At 49.7% G+C, this 14,823-nt stretch overlaps 1 protein-coding gene across 3 annotated transcripts in view; it reads left to right on the top strand.

Moving 5' to 3' along the window:
• TEKT3 (tektin 3) overlaps nt 1-3,070 on the top strand; it is a 166,532-nt gene extending 163,462 nt beyond the window's left edge. For all 3 annotated transcript variants that reach the window (XM_075903508.2, XM_025182421.3, XM_006118699.5), the window contains exons 7-8: nt 347-501; nt 2,709-3,070. In XM_075903508.2, coding sequence (XP_075759623.1) covers nt 347-501; nt 2,709-2,925 — 372 coding nt within the window. In that variant the 3' untranslated portion in view covers nt 2,926-3,070. The remainder of the gene's footprint in view (nt 1-346; nt 502-2,708) is intronic.
• Nucleotides 3,071-14,823: the final 11,753 nt, after the last annotated feature.

Here is a 14,823-nt window from a genome sequence, read left to right as displayed (position 1 = left end):
AACTTAAAAAACAACAGATGATCCTGCAGCACCTTAGAGACTAAGACAAAAATGTCGATGGCATCATGAGCTTTCGTGGGCACAACCCACTTCCTCAGATGAATGAAGCAATGGGCACAGAGGTACAAATGGGCACAGAGATACAAAGATGGTAACTAGAAGGGACAGTGCCACATCCAGAATGCATGTGGGTTACACAGATACATAGGTTGTACTGTTGATACATAGGTTGCTTGTTGAATTTAGGATCTCTAAGTGTTGGATGATGGATGGGAAAAGAGAAGTTACAAACACACATTCCCTGCCTAGGTTCATTTGTGTCTGGCCTGGTTTTGTTTGATTGTAGACGCTACAAGAAATCTTCCAAACAGAGATGACCATAGCAGCTATTCGAAAAGCCATCAGAGATAAAGGGCCCCCCTTAAAGGTGGCTCATACCCGGCTGGACGAGCGCACGCGGCGGCCAAACGTGGAGCTCTGCCGGGATTCCACCCAGTTACGGTAAGTCGGGTTCGCCTGTACTGCTCTCCTTAAGGAAACCCTGTTCCGTGTGGCGGTTGTTACAACCCACGGCCAGTGCTGTCAGAACATTGTAGTGTTCCCAGGTTTGCAAGATGCCAAACAGAAGTGAACGTGGCTCCGTGTGTATGTTCTTACCTGAAGCACACGAGTGAATTCAACTGTGAGTGAGGACATTTCCGAGGCTTTGTGTGGCAAGAGGCTAAACTTACCCAAAACTTTGTCTCTCCAAAGGAGAACATTGACGGTTTCCATCCTGACCAGAGAGACACTAAGGATGATGCAGAGCATCCTTAACACTCGCTGACTTCAGCACTAGTTGAAAGCCCTCGGCCTGCCACAGGCTGTGGCCTTCCGTGCCCAGGATTTTAAGCGTGAAAGTGTTTGGACTGTTGCTTTTTTGAAAACAAACCACCTCTTGAAAAGGAGCCCACGGTCCAGCCCCGACCTGGAGAGGGACCAGGGTCTTCCCCCTTTGCAGCCTGTCTCCAGAGATGCTGCTGGCACCTGCCCTGTCCTTTCAGCAGGGGACTCTGTCACTTCCTCCCTTGCCTGTCTCTTTGCATTGAGATTCCAGCGATGTGTTTTGGCCTCTGTAGCCCAGTTTCTAACAGCAGCCTCGGCTGAAATGCTGATCCCCATGAAAGTCAGTGGGCGTTTTCCCAGGATTTCACCCCCCATCTTGATTCCGTGGCTTTATCAGATATCTGATAAAGGCAGCAGCCCCAGAATGCATTGCAAGCCGCAGAACCGCACTGCAGTGTGTGGCTGCTCTGGTCAGTTTCCAAGGGAGTGCTGACCCTTCCCGAGTTCTGTGCACAAAACCGCGCTTCATCGCTCCATCTGCACAGGGACTGGGCGCAATCTGCTGCTTCCTGCAGTGGCATAGCGCAGACGGCAGCGAAGAGCCTCGCAAAGGCCTGACCCTGCGAGGTAGGGAAATGCTGCTCTCTCCATTGCACAGATATAAAATAGAGGCCCAGAGAAATGAAGCAACGTCCTCAAACTCACACAGAACCTCTGGACAGAGCAGGGAGCAGAATTCAGGTCCCTGAGTCCCAGACCGGCACCCTGCATGCTAGAATATCCCTGCTGTCTCCCAACTCTCTATACAGCCACCCAGTCCAACAGAACATGACTGGTGTGCTGAGATAACTCCCAATATTGAGTTTTTCCAGGGAGTCACTGTAAAGATCCGCACAACCCCTGTAAACTCTATGTAATCATCTAGAATCACTTCACCTGAGGGTATGTCTACACTTGCTCCCTATTTCGAAATAGGGATGCAAATGTAGTGTACCGAAATTGCAAATGAAGCCGGGATTTAAATATCCCACACTTCATTTGCATAATTGCGTTCTGGCACTATTTAGAGTTAGTGCTATTTCGAATTAACAGATGCTGTGTAGACGTGGTTATTTCGAGAGAAAATCCTTCTCTCTAAATAACTGTTAAACCTCATTGTACGAGGAATAAGGGTTATTTCAAGAGAAGGGTTTTTTCTTGAAATAACCACGTCTACACAGCATCTGTTAATTCGAAATAGCGCTAACTCGAAATAGCACCAGAACACGATTATGCAAAAGAAGCATGGGATATTTAAATCCCAGCTTCATTTGCAATTTCGGTACACTACATTTGCATCCATTTCAAAATAGGGTGCAAGTGTAGACATACCCTGATTGTTCTCTTGGCATCCTGAATGTCTGTATTCATCTATCATTCATATCCTGCTCTTTAATATTTACGTTCAGCTGGTTTTCACCCTGTACGCTGTGTGTGTGCATGCACATTTGCATCTGTGTGTGCACACATGTGTGCAAGCAAGGAGAAACCCAGAAAAACAAGCCAACAAACCAGAAAAACAAACTGAGAACAGGAAACCACAGCTTTCCATCACTTTTCTAAAGGGCACAGTCTGTCAGGTGGGCTGTTTCCATGTGTCACTAATGTTTGAGAGCAGTTTGTTTGTTAAAGGGCCCCCACTGAAGGGGAAAGGAGCTCTGCCATTGTTCTGAATGGGATCCAAGATGAGCTTTCAGTCTGAAACATGTGCATGTACCCAAGATGGTATTCAACAGTACCAAAAGCCCTGGTCATAATTTCTTGCCAGGAACATGCCAAGTTATAGGGCTATTTCCATCCCAGAATCTACTAATGCTGGTTTTGTGGTTGTTGTTGTCTTCTAGCCTGGTGAACGAGGTCCATGAAATTGACGACACCATCCAGAGCCTTCAGCAGAGGTTGAGGGATGCGGAGGACACTTTGCAGATGTTAGTCCACACCAAATCTAACCTGGAGCACGACCTGGCTGTCAAAGCCAACTCCCTGTTCATTGATCAGGAGAAGTGCATGGGGATGCGCAAGACTTTCCCCAACACTCTTAGGTTGGTGGGGTACACATAGGCCATGCATACGCTCCTGCACTGATTAGTGAAGGCATGTGCGGAGGGCATGTCTCAATGACACTGCGTGTTTCAGTACTATGGAGATATATTTTCATTTATTAAAGGATGCCCTCATAGGAATTAAATTATTACTTTCTTTGTCAGACTGTGTCTTGGGAGACTTTCCCCCACCCCTCTTGGTGGCTTTACTTCTTGACAGAGTGCACAGAGGTAATCTGAAACCATGCTGTTTGACACGGAGAGAAATTCTACTCCATAATGGGAATTATTCCTGTCGTCTCACCCTGTAATTTTAGAAATCTAAAATTGTAGGGTCTCTCTCCCTTTGTTTCTCTCTAGTGGAAAAAAAAAGCAGAAACAAAACTAAAAATACTCAGCAATTAGAGTAATTGGGTGTTGATACTGAGGATGTATTTTTAGGACCCCAGCAAGATAAACACAAATTATTGTGAGTCTCAGGACCCTTTGCACTGTGTACCTTTCAACCACTCGAGTAACCAGACAATGCAGAACTATCTTCCCTGTCTAGAATGCCACATAATCCTGCTTAAATAGAAGAGATACCCTAAGCCCAGAGCTATCATATGATAGCTCTGACAAGTGCTATCATATTAACAATTGAAGGTACTTTACAAGTGTAGGGGTAACATTTTCAAAAGGTCCAAAGTGACTTAGGAGCCAACTTCTTTAGAATCCCAATGAGAGCTGGGATTCCAAGGGCCAGATTTTCAAATATAGTCTCACTGGTGTCTGGTAAGATTTTCAAAAGTACGAAGAAGGTAGGCACCAAACTCTCATTGAAATCAACTATTTAACTAGGAATTAAGCACTTATGTTCATTTGACCATCCAGTAGGCATCGGTCTATCTCTTGTCATGCCTAAATATCTTTTAAAAGCTAACCCTGTGTGCCTAAACCACTTTGAAAATCAGACAAGTGACCTGATAATGCATTAAGTCTTCCTTTAAGTTGTCAACATTATCATTCAAATAAAAGCATTTAACTTAAAATCAGGAATCAGATAAAAACTATGGTCCAAATGCAAGTCCACAATCCAGATACACTTCCTATAGCAATGTAAATTAGAAGTGATTCCATGGACATCATTAGTTACGCTGGTGTACTGTACGTGAGAGGAGTCAGGTGAAAACGAGCTTTGGAAGTAGGGGTTGGAGGGCAGCGCTTGGCCCTGTGATATTTTATTGACATTTCTTATACTTTCTTTTTTTAAGAGAAAATGTGAATTTCACTGGACCTGATTTTGATCTGACTCACTCCAGCTTTATGTGTGATACAACTCTTGTCACCAGTGTATGTTGTCATCAGTGTATGGAGTGAATCCAGCCACATCTTTAGAACACAATGTTGTTCCCGCGGATTTCAATGGGATAGACCTGCCTCCATTGGTCTAGTTTGCGGTTGTGTTTCTCACGCATATCATATATATAGTAGCCCAAAGTCTGTGACTATGTAATGCTGAAATGCTGGCTGTTCCCTCTGGGCGGCTGTTGCCTCCCACCATGGCGCTCAGCTGACTTCTGCGCCACTCAGCCAGGCCGCCGCGGGGGAGCCCAAACAGCCATTTGCTTTGCTTGCTCCTCCACGACGGCCTGGCTGAGCAGCGCACAAGTCAGATGAGCGCCACGGCGGGAGGCGAAGGGGGGCAGGGCAGTGATGTGCGGCGTGACAGTGGCTCCAGGCCCTGCCCCCTGGTCATGAACAGACCCTGGTCGGAGGAAGGGCGGGGGAACGAGGGGGAGGAGAAGGTGGAGGACAACTGGGAGGCTGCAGGATCAGTGCTGGAGTGAAGGGAAATGGTGCAGGGGAGCAGCTGGAGCTCATAGGCAGCCACTCAGCTGGGCTGCTGCGTGGGAGCAAGCGGGGCAAACAGCCGTTTGGGCTCCACGCTCCCTATGCAGGAGGAGGAGGAGAAGAGAGAATGAGAGGCAGGAGGAGGAGGAGAAGAGAAAGAGAGACAGAGATATGCAGGAGACAGAGGAGAGCTGAGAGGGAGGGGATAGGCAGTAGGAGGAGAGGAGAGCGAGAGAGAGAGAGAGAGAGAGACCGGAGGCTCAGGAGAGAAGACTGAGATAGAAGGGGAATAGGACGTGGAGGAGAGATCTGAAAATCCCGTTTTATGACAGGCTAATTGGCTAGTAGTAATTGGTAGAGAAGAGCAGATGAATTGGTGGAGGCTGAAATGAGGCACAAAGGGAAATATGCAAATTTTAAACCTCCGAAGTTCTGATAACCTCCCTCCACGGTCAGGAACAAAACAGCGAAGCACATCGTTTCATAAAGGCTTTTGCCAGGTGAAGGTTTCACCTGCCAGAAGCAATGAAATGAAAAGACAATAGAGTCTTGCTAACCAGCACACACTAACACGCATACAGAAGGGGCGGGACTCACATGCTGCTCGCCAAACTGCAGTGAGGTCTCCTGGTACTTACCCTAGTAGCAGAGTCTTTTTACAACTCTGCATACTACAGAGCATTTGCCGGTGTACTGTGGTGCTTTATCACCCATCATTAACACTCAATGCATATAGGCTACGTCTACACTGGCATGATTTTCCAAAAATGCTTTTAACGGAAAAGTTTTCTGTTAAAAGCATTTTCGGAAAAGCACGTCTAGATTGGCAGGATGCTTTTCCGCAAAAGCACTTTTTGCGGAAAAGCGTCCGTGGCCAATCTAGATGCGGTTTTCCGCAAAAAAGCCCCGATCGCTAGTCTGTTTGAACTAGTCCTAGGCTAGTCTGAACCACTGTTAACTCACTGAATGGTCACTTCGTAAGGTGCTTGATTCGCTGTGATCACCTGGGAGCCTGAGGAAACGTCAGAACAGAGCTACGTGCTATGGAAACATGTGTATGCTCCTCATTAAGACTGTGAAAAGAAATTGAGTATGAACAGAAAATCTCCCCACCTCGTTCTTTGTATTCAATCTGCCCAAGTCACCATGCATATGCCGTCCCATGCGGCGCCGTGTGGATGCCTTCTGATGGCTCTGTGCGTCTGTTGCCGTTGCTGCTCTCTGGAATGCAGGGCAGAGCTTTGCAAAGCGCAGGGGTGTGGATTTAGGTGGGGACTTTCAAAGGAGACTAAAGCAGTGAGGCACCCAAATCTCCCTGGCATCCAATGGGACTTACGTGTCCGAGTCAGGTTGCTTTGAAAATTCTGGCCTCAAATTCTATTGCTGGGAAGGGGGAGCTCCCCGTCAGAGCTGCTGGCTCGGGAAGAAGGAGTCCTTGGCGAGGGACATTCGGGGCTAATGTCCTCTGACCGTTTCCGTCTCAGTGGCAAAGCCCAGAGAACCCCAGCCAGAGCCACCAATGGGATCGATTCTCCAGACCAGCGTTTCCCAACGACGGGGCCCTGAGATCAGCCTCACACAGTTCAGGGAGGCAGCAAGCTCGTCCCTGGTATCTAAAAGGTGGATACTCTAGGCCAGTGGGACTCAAAGTGTGGTCCACGCACTGCGACCATTTTGTAGGTGTCTGCAGGCTCGGGGCCCCACAAGTTTGGAGACCAAGGCTGGCTTCCTGCTGGGGGTGATGGGAGCCTTGTAGGCTGGATCCAGCTTGTGGGGGAAGGAAGCGGCTTTGAATGGCTGGGGGAATGGCAGTGTAGGAAACCACTCACCTGGAGGCTTTTCCTGCTGCTCCCATTGGCTGGAATCATGGCCAATGGGGGCAGCGAGGGCGGGGCCTGGGAGCGGCAGAAGGCATGGAGCCAGATAAGTGCCCCCATCCCCTTCATGCCCAGATCCCACACCCCTCTCCCTCATACACCCTTTTCTACCAAGACTCCCCACCCCTCCCCTGCACCCTTCTTTCCTCCCAGACACCCCCCCCACACACACACACACTCTCAGCCCACACCTGCACTCAACCTCCTGGCTAGACTCCGCATCTCCTTCTCCCTCCCGCACCCATTGTGTCAGCATGAGTGGTTGGCTGGTGGTCCTCAGCAAGATCTGCACTGAGTGTGGTGGGCCGCGGGCCAAAAAGCTTCAGAACCGCTGCTGTAGGCGATGGAGATAGTCAGGAGCCTGGGAGCCCTCCCCAGTCACTGTGCAGTTTCCCAGCGTGCTAACCTGTGGCAGGATCCTCTCCCACAACCTCTACATCTTGTCAGGTTCTCCCTTCACAACAGTAAACAGGAAGCAATTGGCCTTGGTGACCTTTTGCACCAGGATTTTGGTCTCATGGAGACTATAAATTGGTTTCTATTGGAGAGAGCAGCTTCCTGTTTAAGACCATGGCATCTTAGGATCTGGAAAAGGCTGTGTAGCCTAACCTGCCGGCCCTGTCTCGTTGTATTGGACCTTCTTGCTGTGTCTCCGGACGGTCGCCGTTCCCTGCTCTGGAAATAAATCTACGGGCTCGTTGAGCTTTCTGCGTTTAGCTTCGACGGACTCTCTTGGTGATGTGTTTTGTGTGGTACCCATATGTCCCTGTGTCTCGCGTTGTTCTGCCAGCATTTGCTTGCCTGAGTGTCTCGTGATGAGTGTGCTGTCCAGAACTGTACGTGCTTGAGACATCATAATGGAGCCTGATCTTCAGAGAGTAATGAATGTCTTCTCCTGAGAAGTAGGCCCCTCCCTCTGAGATGTCTCACACTGGACACCCAAAAATAGAGACCCCTTCAGCTAGATTTAAAAGTTGTGGTTCCTTATTCCGAAATCCCTTGGATGAAATTCTGTCCCTTGTGAGGTCCCTAAGACCTTTGCCATGGATTTCAATGGGGCCAGAATTTCTCCCTCTGCCTTTGGGTTATATCAAATAGAATCAGATCCGTCACCCTCTCCCCACCCACTCAACCACCCATCAGCTTGATCAGTCTTTTGGATGAAATGAGCTCATAGATCATCTCAAAGACTAGCCTGTCCCAATCAGCTGCCCACCTTCCGACTCTTCTGGCAATTGATGAGATTTTAAAGGCAGCATCACAGCTGACTGTCCATAAGTGTCCCTGCCATACTCCTTTGATACACAGCGTACTCTGCGGTTCTTGGCTTTAGCTTTAGCTGCAGGAATTTCTGTTGCAGCCTCTCCAGTTTCTTTCTCAAACACTTTCCACTTTGCTAAAGCAGATTTCCCAGACATTCTAGAATTCCCTATTTCCTTCGGGTATTTCACATTCTTCCCCACGCCAATGATCGGCAAATCAGAAACGCTCGTGTTGCTTCCTTTGGCACGTGCTTCCTCTAAAATTCCTGTAATATTGTGCTCACCATCTCCCGAACGCTGCTCAGCTTCAATCATGTTTCTTCTGCATGATATGGCCTATGCCGATCCCAATCCAGGTAAGCCACACCTGGCTACAAAACGCATATTTTGTGACTCTTCTGAGGAATGTAGTTGGGTGAAATTTCCCCATTTGGAACTTTATGCAAGCCTTAGAGGTGCATTTGTCTCTCATGGTGGTTGGGCACAGATATGAACATCACCTTTGGAGAACAATCTAGGGGTAAGCTCTAGGGGTAAACTTATCTCATTTCTTAAGATTAAGTTCCCAAAAGCAGTTATTGTGGAACACACAGCAAGCCACCCTGCCGTGTCTCTGCTTCCAGGATGGACACCTTTTCTTTTGCGACACCTTCTGAATTCCTCAATTTCTCCCATCCAACCTTCTATCTTTCTTACCTGCCCCCACTACCTATAACCATGTCCAAATCAGAGTTAATTTATTTAACTTCCCAGAGACTGAGGATTAATTGTCCGCCTTTCTTGCTGTTAATCCAACAAAATTTCTGTATCCATCTAATTTCCTTGCATCCAACACTCGTGGTTCTGTTCTTCTTCCTCCTAGCTTCTCCCCATTGTTATCAATCAGGAAAATCTGCATGTGTGATATTTAGGCTAGTAAATCAGATGGTGCAGTGGAGAAAAGCAGTCTTTTATATAAACAATCAACCCAAACCCTTTAGCTTTCCACTTCAAGATAAATCCTGTTTCAATCCAAAACCCAGTCAGAAAATAAGAACCCAATTATCAAAGTGCTGCTGTAACAAGTTTGGCTCTGAAAAAATCAATGAGAATTCCTGGAGAGCTACACATGGATCAGGGTGAAATAAAAACTTGCAGAAAATTTCTGACATACACTGTGGCATAAACAGAGTTTATTAAACACTGGGAGACTCACCCACAAGACAGGAGCAGCAGCCAGAAGAAAACCTATTACTATATCATGGCTTACAGATTCATAGGACTGGAAGGAACCTCGAGAGGTCAACTAAACCAGTCCCCTACATTCTGGCAGGACCAAACACCGTTCTAGACCATTCCTGACAGTCTACCCTGCTTTTAAAAATCTCCAATGATGGAGATTCCACAACCTCCCTAGGCAATTTAGTCCAGTGTTTAACCACCCTGACCAGAAGTTTTTCTGAATGTCCAACCTAAACCTCCCTTGCTACAATTTAAGCCCATTGCTTCTTGTCCTTTCATCAGTCGTTAAGGAGATTAATTTTTTCCTTCTTGAAAACTGTTATGTCCTCTCTCAGTCTTCTTTTTTTCCAGACTAAACAAACCCAGTTCTTTCAATCTTGCCGCATGGGACATGTTTTCTACATCTTTAATCGTTTTATTAATCTACTCTGGACCTTCTCCAATTTCTCCACATCTTTCCTGAAATGTGGCACCCAGACCTGGACACAAGACTCCAACTGAGGCCTAACCAGCGCAGAGTAGAGCGGAAGAAGGACTTCTCGTGTCTTGCTCACAACACTCCCGTTAATGCAGCCCAGAATCATGTTTGCAGCCGTATTACAGGATGGACTCATATTTAGCTTTTGGTCCACTATGACCCCTAGAGCCCTTTCTGCCGTACTCTGTAGTCATTTCCCATTTTATATGTATGCAGCTAATTGTTCTTCCCTAAGCTGAATACTTTGCATTTGTCCTTCTTGCATTTCATCCAATTCACCTCAGACCATTTCTCCAGTTTGTCCCGATCATTTTGAATGATGATCCTGTTCTCCAAAGCTCTTGCAACCCCTCCCACCTTGGTATCAGCCGCAAACTATATACATTTACTCTCCCAGGAATGGGGAACCTGTTTTCCAACATGGGCCTGGCCCCCAACTGAGAACCTTTCCCTGCGAGAGTTAGGGGGGGGGGGCGCGCAAGTGCTGGTTTGCCCCACCGTGGGTGGAAGCCTCAAAGCTTGCTGCAAGAAGGGCTGGATTAATTCTTTTGGGGGCCCTGGGCTATTAGATTTTGTGGGGCCCTGTAGGCTCGAGGGTGGGGCCAAAAATGAGGGGTTCTATATGCAGAAGGGGGCTGTGGATTGAGGCAGGATGGTAAGTGTGGGAGGGGATGAGGAGTCCAATGGAGTTCGGGGGTGGGACTGGGGAGGAGGTGTTTGGGGTGCAGGAGGATGGGGTCAAGGCAGGAGCTGGGGTGGCAGTGTGGGGGTCTATGTGGGAGTTAGAGAGTGGGAGGGGCTCATGGCTGGGACAGAGGGCACTTACCAGGGGCAGCTCCTGTTTGGTGGGGGGCACAGGTGCTTGCCTGCTGGGACTGCCTCCTGCAGCTCCTATTGGCCACGATTCCTAGCCAATGGGAGCTGCAGGGACAGCCGCCTGCAGGTGAGCGCAGTGTGGGGGACTGAGTTTCCCCTGTCATTCATTGCAACGCGGCACCAGTCCGTGGCAGGAGGCGGAGGAGTAGCAGTGTGAGAAGCTGCTTCCCCCCCACACACCCAGGAAGGGCTGGCCTGGAACATGGGGCTTTAGTGGGTGCAGCCTAGGGCCCTGGCTCAGGGGGCTCCCTTGCGTGCTGACTCCTAGCTTGGTCAATAAGAGGAAACAAACCATTTACGTCTCTATAGCTTAAAGAGTCCTGCTCTATAGCGAAGAGCCATCACGGAATCACATCCCTTCCCCTGTGGATAGAGCACCCTGGAGGACTCGGACCAGCCAGTGGCCAGTGAGTTTCATGCTGCTGTCGATCTATTTGCAGCAGGCAGGAACCAGCCCAAGTAAAACTAGTGCTGCGCTAAACCCCCTGCTTCTGTGTCTCGCCAAGCAATGCTGCCCCAGGACTGCTGGGTGCACGTGCAGACGCACGCTGCCACTACCATGCTTCTCTGCATGGAGCCGGGGGCGAAGTCCTGTCCCCACCGAATTGCAGGGCGATTTTGCCAGTGACGTCAGTGGAATCAGCATTTCCCCGCACCGCGTTGCACCTGTCGCCTGTGTACCACCCTGCAGCCTCCACTTTACTTTAGAGACCCCTTACTGAAAGGATCAGTAGCTCTCCCAAGGCCGGGGCTCCCAGCTTTTTACATGCCCACCCTGCCCCCAGGATTCCCCTCCCATCCCCTTCCATTTCGGGCAGGGCTGGGCAATAATTTTCACCGGGAAGTACTTAATGAATTTTGGTACATAGTCATAGGCTGGCTCCACCCCCAGAAGGGGCGGAGCATGAGACGGAAGGGGCGGGGCTGGAGACTAGCCTCCCCCCAGAGTTGTGCGGGGCCAGAGGCTTTGAATTAAAACCACAACAAAGGGCCCACGGCTCCTGGCCCTGCCGCTACTGCTTTGCCTGGCAGCTACCGGGGGTTGCTGCAGCTATTCAAAGGGATTGCAGAGCGCTGTGACCAGGAGCCGGGAGCCATTTAAATAGGATCCTGCTGCCTGAGCCACTTCCTGGAAATTCAATGGCACGGGCAGCAGGATAGCAACAGAAAGCGGCCAGATGCCGTCTGTGGGCCAGATCAAAGTGTTAGGTGGGCCGGATCTGGCCCCCAGGGCCAGCTTGAGTTAGGGCCTTGCTCCTATGTAGGGATGGGGAGAAGGGAGGCTTCTGACATCTGTTCTCAACCTCAGCTGGCATCATGACCCAAGGCTGAGAACCCACGTACTAATCAGTCAAATCAGTCACGTTCACTTACACCAGCTCTTGCTACTGTCGCTATTTGTGCGTCTCTAAGGTGCCACGGGACCACTTGTCATTTTCAAATATACCTCTATGGTTTGTTCTGTGCATGGAATTATGAATGTGCTGGTGATCCACCTATAGGTATCCTATACAAATTGTCACGTAGTGGGGGTACCTGGCTGGTTTCTATGCTGCTGGCTCTGGGGTAACCCCCACTGGCTGCCGTGGGTACCACGACCCAGCAAAACAGGATGAGTCCCTATGCAACCCAGTATGGCCAGACACCCCCCATGGAGAGGAACAAAGGAAGGTGGAGGCTGCCCTGGCTGGGGGGCAGGGCTGGAAGAGAGTTAGTTAGTTGCTGTCTGAGAGCATGGAGGAGACATCCTAGGGAAAGGGGCTGGAGTTTAGGGGCCCAGTCTCCCCCATCTCAAGGGGGCCTGAGGCATCCTAGCCCAGCTCTGTGACCAGATTCCATCTGTGCTGTGCTGTATCCCGGAGAGGCAATAAACTTCCTCTATTCCACCGGCTGGCGCAGTCTGTTTGTGCCATTTCGGGGTGCAGGAGACGGGGGACCCCCAACGCGCCGTCACACAAATACAGGCTGACCTCGCTATAAGTCCAAGATATGTTCCAAAAACCTTGGACCTATAGCAAAACAACTTAAAACGGGGAAGTTTTTTCCCGCGGCTGACTTGCATGTAAGCAAATTGGGGGGAGCGTTTTGCACAACTTATAGCGGGGAACGGGAGGACTTATAATGTGTCAGTTCCTACAAACGTCAACGACGTTAGTGTGGAATGGATGTATACCGGGGTGACTTATAGTGGGGACGCCCTATAAATAGTGATACATATATACCTGTCGTTAATGGAGAAGAGAGAAAGGTTGGCCCTACGCCCTACCTCTGTCTCTCTCTGCGTCTGTACCCCATTGCCCCAAGCCGCATGAATCCCACGCTTGCTGATCTCAGCTTCGATTGCTGCCTCTTTCCCTCCACAGACACATTCCAAACCTCCTGCTGTTTGGGGGCTTTAAGCAGCAGGATCTGAATTGGAACGGCTCCCAGAGATCCTGCTGACAGGGCCGGGCCTGGGGGGGAAGAGGCGCATCTGTGCAGAGACGTACAGTGAAAGTCCCGTCTTCTCAAGCAGGCGTGACTAGCTTGTAAACAGGATGGTCAAATTCATGGCCGGTGTTGGGGGCACCCGGGGAATAGTCTGCCCTGTACACACGTTAGATTGATAAAGGGATGATGTGGGAGGTCTGATTGCATTGGAAAGTGAGGTCGCATACACATCGCCCCGATGCTGCCTCGTGGTCACAAACACACACACGTGTGTGCACCCCGGATCCACACGCACAGCCTGCAGTCTGTCCTCTCCCCGGCACGTTACCTTGGTCCCATTCGAACAGACCGGCCTGCAGCTATGACCCCATGCAGCTGTCGTGGAAAGGGTCGGGAGGACGTCATGAGCGTGTCCTGCGTGCATGATGTACCGCAGAAGCAAAACGAGACTGCAAGGAGTTGCCGTTCCATATTGCAACAGGGCGTCCTGCTCCTTGAAGGGCTGCAACCCGGGGACAGCCTACACAGATTATTAAACAGGCCCTCCTGGACAGGGAATTTGCAGGGAGCTGGAAGGTCTCTGCGTGTTGCCGGGAACTGAAGGCTGCAGGGATTTTGAGGCACCAGAGAAAACAGGTAGGGCAGGAAGCAGCTGGCTAAGGGATGTTAGGGACGTTGAGTTTTGTTCTGACCATTTACCCAGACCTGAAGGAGGGCTGTTTGTACCCAGAGACACCTGTGTGGAGGGGAAATGTAGGCAGCGGGCTGTACTGTCACCCCTGTCCATGGGGGGGGCCCTAGGGAGGTGATTGACATCTCTTGGGTGCCAAGCCTCATGCCAGCTGTCTAGACTGGTATCTATGGAGCCACCATTTGTGCCCATTTTAGAAGCATTCCCCTTGCTGCCTAGGTTCCCGGGTATCCTGACAGGCATTTATCACGCACGTTCTGTTTGCAGAAGGCATAAAGAATAGCCCTCCTAGAAGCATGTTCACATGATTGAAATATTTGGAAGCAGCTTGGTATCACGTCCCCAGAGCTAAAAGGGAAGTCACATGCTCAGTAAATACTCCCAAAGCCCTGGTCTGTTTGGCTAAAGTGCAGTTCTAAAAAGAGACAAACGTCTGCCGGAAGACTGTTTGTGGAACGGGCCCTTTGCTGTGCATATCGTCTCCATTTCCTTCTCCCTGGCTCACGCCCAGTGAAAGCTTCCTCACCCTGCGGCTGCTCTTCTCTTCCGTTTGAATATTTCTCCCTGGCTGACAACGCTAGATTTGGCCCCATTCTCGGACGCATGGGAACAAAAGGGTTTCTTCTCTCCCGTTTCCACAGGGGAGAGTTCTGCTCACACAATCAACTCATCTGGGGGCTTTTATGGCCTGTACCATGGAATGAATTGAGCCCTTTCTGATTTTAGCTGCATTTTATCCTTACGGAACCCGGGCAAGATACAGGGCAAGATACGGAGGCATCTCGATTTTACAGCCAAAGAACTGAGGCCGAGGTGAGACAGGAGCTGCATTCAGATCTCTCCTACTCCACCCACTAGACCAACCTCAGAAGTTAGACGAGATAGTAAACTATTTGGGGCAGAGGCGACCTTTTGGTTCTGTTGGTGCTGGGCCTCACATGGTGGGCCTGACCATGGATGGGACTAAGATAATCATATTTATGGATGGGTGCTTTTGGCTTTAAAACTCGCTCATTATCCTGCCTCGACTCAAGAGGAGGCTCCCAGTAGGAGGCTGTAGTAAGAACATAAGAACGGTCGTACTGGGTCAGACCAAAAGTCCATCTAGCCCAGTGTCCTGTCTTCTGACAGTGGCCAATGCCAGATACTCCAGAGGGAGTGAACAGAGCAAGGAATCATCATGTGATCCCTCCCCTGTCACCCATTTCCAGCCTCTGACAAAGAGGGGAAAGGGACACCAAGAATTTAT

Source organism: Pelodiscus sinensis, chromosome 20, assembly GCF_052426305.1.
Source record: "Pelodiscus sinensis isolate ZL-2025 chromosome 20, ASM5242630v1, whole genome shotgun sequence".
NCBI classification, from domain to species: Eukaryota; Metazoa; Chordata; order Testudines; family Trionychidae; genus Pelodiscus; species Pelodiscus sinensis.
Note: the sequence above shows the minus strand (reverse complement) of the source record. Positions and strands in the feature narration are given on the sequence as shown.